The sequence below is a fragment of the Uranotaenia lowii genome, chromosome 2 (genome assembly GCF_029784155.1).
Source record: "Uranotaenia lowii strain MFRU-FL chromosome 2, ASM2978415v1, whole genome shotgun sequence".
Classification (NCBI taxonomy): Eukaryota; Metazoa; Arthropoda; class Insecta; order Diptera; family Culicidae; genus Uranotaenia; species Uranotaenia lowii.
This window is the reverse complement of record NC_073692.1, coordinates 51,259,917-51,268,932: the sequence shown is the minus strand read 5'-3', so window position 1 is coordinate 51,268,932 and position 9,016 is coordinate 51,259,917. Positions and strand designations below refer to the sequence as shown.

The 9,016-nt window shown below is 28.6% G+C and overlaps 1 protein-coding gene across 1 annotated transcript in view; it reads right to left on the bottom strand.

The window, feature by feature from the left end:
- LOC129741382 (adenylate kinase isoenzyme 5) overlaps positions 1 to 1,431 on the bottom strand; it is an 18,524-nt gene extending 17,093 nt beyond the window's left edge. Inside the window, exon 1 of the mRNA XM_055733107.1 lies at positions 1,395 to 1,431. Within this exon, the coding sequence (XP_055589082.1) occupies positions 1,395 to 1,431 (37 nt within the window). The remainder of the gene's footprint in view (positions 1 to 1,394) is intronic.
- Positions 1,432 to 9,016: the final 7,585 nt, after the last annotated feature.

Sequence of the window (9,016 nt, the reverse complement as noted above, 5' to 3'; positions counted from 1 at the left end):
AAAAATCAGCAGTTTTAATTTCGTCCTAAATAAATCACCGAAAAATTATCAATCAAAGAAAACCATATAATATGTTTATTTTGAAGCTCAGGCTCCTAGTAAGCCTAAGCCCCATTTTTACAAATTAGAAAGAAATCCTAAATTTATGCTTGTCAGAAAAAGGCATTATTAGGATCAGTGCAGCTGCACTGCTGCCAGCTAATAACTTTTCATAGAGAGTAAGCTCCAATGTTAACAAACTGAGCATTTATGTGAATTTAAAATAGTTTTTTTGAACTGTTTTCTCGGTGCGGTGACTTTGTTCAACGTTAGTATTGTCAAATTCGGTTTAGAAATTTTAATTTCGGACAAGGATATAGTGACACAAGTTGAATTTATATTCAGAGTTTAGTTCTTTAATAAATTTAACCCTACGAAAATCATTATTTTAAGATGAAATCACTATTTCTATGTAGTCATCAAATAGTTAGTTTGTCAAAAGAACATACGATTCCTTATTGTTAACAATTTTTTTTGACATATGATGGTCCGTTGAATAAAAAAAGAAATTAAGCATTTTTAATGACCGCGCAGTACCTAAATGAGATTGAAGCAAGAAATGGAAATCAAACGATATGTGCCACTATAAGGTTTTTTCAATGCAGATATGAATTTTTTCTAGATCAATAGAGTTTGAAACAGATGAAAAAAATATGAAATTTCTACAAGAAATGAATATTTAATTTGAAGAAAAACATTTTTCTTTCGAAAAATCGTTCAAAATACAAAAAAAAAAGATGTCATAATTTTCCAATACAAAAAAAAATAACAACGCGGACCAGCGTCCGTCTCAGGAAATATATGAATCGTTTATTATGCAATCCTATTTATAGTGAAAGTTGGTGTCCGATGATATTGCAAACAATCTAAAGACTTTTAAAATGAAATAACGTTTTGTTATGGTATGGATTTTATTTAAATTTCAGGATACGGTGATAAAGAATTCAGTAGACTTTTGATTTCCTAGTGCACTGCCGCTATTCGCAAGACTGTCCCATATGCATTTTCGTCATTTTTCAGTTTATCTCAAAAATCGTTCAAATACAGTGAGTTCTTCAATTTAGACTCAAAACTTTCATAACTTTGTTCTCAATATATATGAAACAAAGAACAAGTCATGTCTGTCCTATATGAAATATACCCGCAAAGCTGTCCCATAAAAATTGCTCCTCTAATTTACTCAATAATCAACTCAAAATAAGCAATAATTTAAATAACGAAAGTTAGACTAGATAAAACAGTACAGTAATGTCAAAAATAACAATTTCCATAATTTTTACTAGCCAAGTCGCAAACGTGTAGTAATAAAAAATCACAATTATTCACTACATTTGGGCACCTGAAAAACAATTCACCGCACTCCCGCTGTTCATCCTTCAACTCCGCTGTCATTCTTACCCGATCATACTAATTAAAGTCTAAGGTTTCTAACAAAACTGAAAACTTGCTGTTAATTTTTGTCCATTCAAAAGTTATTAACATTTTGGTGAAGCAGGTTTATTTTTAAATACTGAGCACCTTCATCGATAGCTTGCCTTCGCTAATATTTTTCCACGAAAAACTTTCAATGTCTTCGGACATCTGAAAAAATAGATTCCACATATCCCTAGTTTTGCATTACCACTTGAAATATTAACTGAGCCTCTCTCTTAGTAGTTTTTAGTACAAATCATACAAAATTTGACCAAATACTTCAACTAATCGAAATTTTAGGAGAGTAGACCTGAGCATATATTTTCCCTTAAAATACAATGCAGAATCCGAATTTTTGACAGAGCTTCTTGTGTGGGGTAAAACATGACCCAAGGCTGACTTGGATGGATGTTATCTTCAGCATTAATAATCATTTTAATAACTTGATTTCAATCTTTCAAATAAAGCCAGAAAATACAGTGAGCGAAATAAGAATAGTACCAATATGTGTTTTGCTTGTTAAAATATGAATAGTAGAAAATCCCCAAAATTCTCTTCTACAATTAGTTTTGAATTGTTCAACGGATAAATCAAGCATAAGTTTACTTATTTTGGACTTTGCAATTAGCGTCGAGAAAAAAAAATGGGGCGAAATAAGAATAGTACCACTTGTGTTTTTCAACAAAAAAAAGATTATTTCTAAAAAATTACTAGGCAAAAGTTAATTATAATGCTTCTACGAATTATTTGAATAGATAACTGCATTTTAAGGAGTATTATACAACTTCAAAGGTTTTAAAGGGAGTTTTAAGAGATGCTCCTCTCGCGTTTAGGAATTTGATATTTGAACTATAAAACTTTATCAAACAAGTGTTACTATTCTTATTTCGCACCCTTTTTTCATATTGTTGGTCCTCAACGCCAATTTCAACGTCCAAATTTTGATTTATCCGTTAAACAATTCAAAACAAATTGGAGAAGAAAATTTAGCTGATTTTCAATCATTCATATTTAAACAATCAAAACACATACACTCAGGCAAATTCTTATTATAATTTTCATAAGATGCGTCTTATGAACCGCTTTTTAGAGTGTAATATTGTGTTTCATAAGAGTCTTATGAAATTCCTTCAGTTTTTATATGAACATCTTATGAAAAATAGAAGAAAGGGCATTGTGAAAATATAATGAACACATTCATTCATTCTGTCAAGTTTTTCATCGTCTAGCGGTACGAAGCTTTCGATTGTTAGTTATAAGTTTTCTTAACAGTTGAATGTCATTGTGATCTTTCTGATTGGTAAGTTTGAGTTGATGTTTTTGATGTGAATGCTTAATATATTTGTAAACTAAAATATATTATTTTTTGTTTACTTTCAGTATGCTGACCGGCTAAAAACGGAAGGTCGAAGAATCGGATGCGGCGAAAAAATCTTTGTTGGAGCCGAGGTGTTGATGTGCTGCTGATGACACTTTGAATGATTTTATTTGAAACAAATTCGGAAAACAATAAAGTGAATCTTTTCAACGTAAAATATCATTAATTATTCTTATTAGAATTGACTTTCTGTTTCCATAAGAGCATCTTATGAAAAGCTACAAACCCTCATTGGATTAGGTGTTCATCTTCAGAATTCATTCGCGTCATAAGACAATCTTATGAGTTTCAATGATTTTTCTTATGCGCCACTTCATAAGAGAATCTTATGGCATGCATAATAGTATTTTTCTGAGTGTAGTGGTACTATTCTTATTTTGCTCACTGTATGTGTTGACTAAGCATTATTATTTGAAAATTGAACATAAACAAGAGATGATGTTGAATACTCTAATTGTGTACAATGATCAAAATGTAAATGGTTGCTGGAGTTAAGTTTTCAGTTCTAGGTAAAAGCAAAGTTTTTACGGAGCATTATTCAGGTACATGTGCCACGCTTCTTATAGTTCACCCGCTTTTTTTGCACTGACCATCAACATCTGTAAACAATAACACGCGAACAGTTTTCACCTCCCTTTCTATCATTTGTCAAATAAGATACTATCTCAAAACAATCATTTCATTCTCGCTATCACCCCTCCTTCGTTCCACTCCCCGAAAAAAAAATGTGAGTCTTCGGTGAAAAATTTAAATTTATATTCTTTCTCATCGCCATACACGCGGGTGCCGACCAGACGAAATGATGCTAACGATTTCACTTCAGCATCAAGCTGAAGCCACGCTATCTAAAAGTTTAAATTTCTCTTTTTTTTATTTTTTTAACCACAACCCAATAAAAAGCATTTATCTAACGTCAGTTACAAATTGAGATGTTGAAGTTTAATTTTCTAATTTAAAAAAAATGTTCAAAAACTTTTAACTCCTTTCGAAAAATCATATCAGACTGCATACCTTCACTCATTCACTCAACGATTGTTGAATTTTGGCGTTGTGATTCTGTATTGTTTTTTTTTTGTTGGATTTGTTTTCACCCAATTTTATTCTTTCTCCACCAGGACGATGACAACGCTTTTGGCTTTGGCCTTCAAAAATATTTTCTCCCTGTAGGCACTTACCTACTACACTAAAAGATGGACTTTGGGGAGCACAATCTCGATATATGGCATTTTCCTTTTCTTCTTTTCCCTTCTAGCTTGATCAATCCAACTCGGCCCCAGGTCAGTAAACCTGCACGACTCAGCACGTTTCTGTCACGATATACACTTGAATTATCTATGTTTTTCTTTGCTCTCGAGATGAAATTGACACTTTGTTTTATTGGCGAAGGTTATTTTTAATTCCGGCTTTCTCCCCTCTAGGAGTGGCACTTTTTCCCTAACCGAATGCAATCGTTTGAAAAGTGGTTGAAATCAACAGGGGAATTTCCAATGGCGCTAATGATTTTCGGTTTTTAAACTTCAATTTATAGAGATTTGCCTAGAAAATATTCACGGTTCCTCCCAGTTCTGTGTCATTTTTCGTTTGGGCACTTTCACTTGCTTAAGCTTCTGGCCGAGAAAAGCTTTTGGGGCTGGGTGGAAAATCTTCATCTCATGATTGCCACAACAGCCGCATTCTGTCACACTAACACACAAAAACGACAGGAGGCGCCAAGTAAAATAAAAGCTAGGGAAATGCACTGCATCAGCACTCACACTTGTTCACCATAGAAAGGACGAACGGGACGAACTCACCCATAAGACAAAACTCACGTGGAAGATGTACTCTCACCAATACAGTCGCACTAATCATATGATTTCTTGGAAAGCTTCGAGGGAATTTCAAGTTCAACCGAGAGACAACTCAACTCTCCCTTAATCCTGCCCGGAAAACAACAAAGCTCCTTTTGAGCGCTTAGAGATTTTCATAACCTGAATGGCGTTCCGTTCGGGAAAACTGCTGCAAAATCGTGTCCGATCCGGGAGGCTTTCGGAACCGCACTGAGGAAAATTTCACCAAAATGCATTTGATGAAATCATAGTATGCGAGATTTCCGCGGAAATGGAGCACACTCTGGGTTTTCTCATTCTCACTAACATTCTGGTGAGAAAGATTTAATGCTTCTCACCTGTTAACAATTCGTCACTAGAGTGATTCAGAACTGACAATTTTTACAATTTTGACAATTTTGACGATTTTGATAATTTTGACAATTTTGACAATTTTGACGATTTTGACAATTTTGACAAATTTGACAATTTTGACAATTTTGACAATTTTGACAATTTTGACAATTTTGACAATTTTGACAATTTTGACAATTTTGACAATTTTGACAATTTTGACAATTTTGACAATTTTGACAATTTTGACAATTTTGACAACAATTTTGACAATTTTGACAATTTTGACAGTTTTGACAATTTTGACAATTTTGACAATTTTGACAATTTTGACAACTTTAACAATTTTGAAGATTTTGACAATTTTGACAATTTTGACAATTTCGATAATTTTGACAATTTTGACAATTTTGACAATTTTGACAATTTTGACAATTTTGACAATTTTGACAATTTTGACAATTTTGACAATTTTGACAATTTTGACAATTTTGACAATTTTGACAATTTTGACAATTTTGACAATTTTGACAATTTTGACAATTTTGACAATTTTGACAATTTTGACAATTTTGACAATTTTGACAATTTTGACAATTTTGACAACTTTAATAATTTTGAAGATTTTGACAATTTTGACAATTTTTTACATTTTTGACAATCTAGACAATTTTGACAATTTTGAAAATCTAGACAATTTTGACAATTTTGACAATTTTGACAATTTTGACAATTTTGACAATTTTGACAATTTTGACAATTTTGACAATTTTGACAATTTTGACAATTTTGACAATTTTGACAATTTTGACAATTTTGACAATTTTGACAATTTTGACAATTTTGACAATTTTGACAATTTTGACAATTTTGACAATTTTGACAATTTTGACAATTTTGACAATTTTGACAATTTTGACAATTTTGACAATTTTGACAATTTTGACAATTTTGACAATTTTGACAATTTTGACAATTTTGACAATTTTGACAATTTTGACTAATTGACAATTTTGACAATTTTGACAATTTTGACAATTTTGACAATTTTGACAATTTTGACAATTTTGACAATTTTGACAATTTTGACAATTTTGACAATTTTGACAATTTTGACAATTTTGACAATTTTGACAATTTTGACAATTTTGACAATTTTGACAATTTTGACAATTTAGACAATTTTGACAATTTTGACAATTTTGACAATTTTGACAATTTTGACAATTTTGACAATTTTGACAATTTTGACAATTTTGACAATTTTGACAATTTTGACAATTTTGACAATTTTGACAATTTTGACAATTTTGACAATTTTGACAATTTTGACAATTTTGACAATTTTGACAATTTTGACAATTTTGACAATTTTGACAATTTTGACAATTTTGACAATTTTGACAATTTTGACAATTTTGACAATTTTGACAATTTTGACGATTTTGATAATTTTGACAATTTTGACGATTTTGATAATTTTGACAATTTTGACAATTTTGACGATTTTGACAATTTTGACAATTTTGACAATTTTGACAATTTTGACAATTTTGACAATTTTGACAATTTTGACAATTTTGACAATTTTGACAATTTTGACAATTTTGACAATTTTGACAATTTTGACAACAATTTTGACAAATTTGACAATTTTGACAGTTTTGACAATTTTGACAATTTTGACAATTTTGACAATTTTGACAATTTTGACAATTTTGACAATTTTGACAATTTTGACAATTTTGACAACTTTAACAATTTTGAAGATTTTGACAATTTTGACAATTTTGACAATTTCGACAATTTTGACAATTTTGACAATTTTGACAATTTTGACAATTTTGACAATTTTGACAATTTTGACAATTTTGGACAATTTTGACAATTTTGACAATTTTGACAATTTTGACAATTTTGACAATTTTGACAATTTTGACAATTTTGACAATTTTGACAATTTTGACAATTTTGACAATTTTGACAATTTTGACAATTTTGACAATTTTGACAATTTTGACAATTTTGACAATTTTGACAATTTTGACAATTTTGACAATTTTGACAATTTTGACAATTTTGACAATTTTGACAATTTTGACAATTTTGACAATTTTGACAATTTTGACAATTTTGACAATTTTGACAATTTTGACAATTTTGACAATTTTGACAATTTTGACAATTTTGACAATTTTGACAATTTTGACAATTTTGACAATTTTGACAATTTTGACAATTTTGACAATTTTGACAATTTTGACAATTTTGACAATTTTGACAATTTTGACAATTTTGACAATTTTGACAATTTTGACAATTTTGACAATTTTGACAATTTTGACAATTTTGACAATTTTGACAATTTTGACAATTTTGACAATTTTGACAATTTTGACAATTTTGACAATTTTGACAATTTTGACAATTTTGACAATTTTGACAATTTTGACAATTTTGACAATTTTGACAATTTTGACAATTTTGACAACTTTAATAATTTTGAAGATTTTGACAATTTTGACAATTTTTTACATTTTTGACAATCTAGACAATTTTGACAATTTTGAAAATCTAGACAATTTTGACAATTTTGACAATTTTGACAATTTTGACAATTTTGACAATTTTGACAATTTTGACAATTTTGACAATTTTGACAATTTTGACAATTTTGACAATTTTGACAATTTTGACAATTTTGACAATTTTGACAATTTTGACAATTTTGACAATTTTGACAATTTTGACAATTTTGACAATTTTGACAATTTTGACAATTTTGACAATTTTGACAATTTTGACAATTTTGACAATTTTGACAATTTTGACAATTTTGACAATTTTGACAATTTTGACAATTTTGACAATTTTGACAATTTTGACAATTTTGACTAATTGACAATTTTGACAATTTTGACAATTTTGACAATTTTGACAATTTTGACAATTTTGACAATTTTGACAATTTTGACAATTTTGACAATTTTGACAATTTTGACAATTTTGACAATTTTGACAATTTTGACAATTTAGACAATTTTGACAATTTTGACAATTTTGACAATTTTGACAATTTTGACAATTTTGACAATTTTGACAATTTTGACAATTTTGACAATTTTGACAATTTTGACAATTTTGACAATTTTGACAATTTTGACAATTTTGACAATTTTGACAATTTTGACAATTTTGACAATTTTGACAATTTTGACAATTTTGACAATTTTGACAATTTTGACAATTTTGACAATTTTGACAATTTTGACAATTTTGACAATTTTGACAATTTTGACAATTTTGACAAATTTGACAATTTTGACAATTTTGACAATTTTGACAATTTTGACAATTTTGACAATTTTGACAATTTTGACAATTTTGACAATTTTGACAATTTTGACAATTTTGACAATTTTGACAATTTTGACAATTTTGACAATTTTGACAATTTTGACAATTTTGACAATTTTGACAATTTTGACAAAAATTTTGACAAAAAATTTTGACAATTTTGACAATTTTGACAACAATTTTGACAATTTTGACAATTTTGACAATTTTGACAATTTTGACAACTTTGACAATTTTGACAATTTTGACAATTTTGACAATTTTGACAATTTTGACAATTTTGACAATTTTGACAATTTTGACAATTTTGACAATTTTGACAATTTTGACAATTTTGACAATTTTGACAATTTTGACAATTTTGACAATTTTGACAATTTTGACAATTTTGACAATTTTGACAATTTTGACAATTTTGACAATTTTGACAATTTTGACAATTTTGACAATTTTGACAATTTTGACAATTTTGACAATTTTGACAATTTTGACAATTTTGACAATTTTGACAATTTTGACAATTTTGACAATTTTGACAATTTTGACAATTTTGACAATTTTGACAATTTTGACAATTTTGACAATTTTGACAATTTTGACAATTTTGACAATTTTGACAATTTTGACAATTTTGACAATTTTGACAATTTTGACAATTTTGACAATT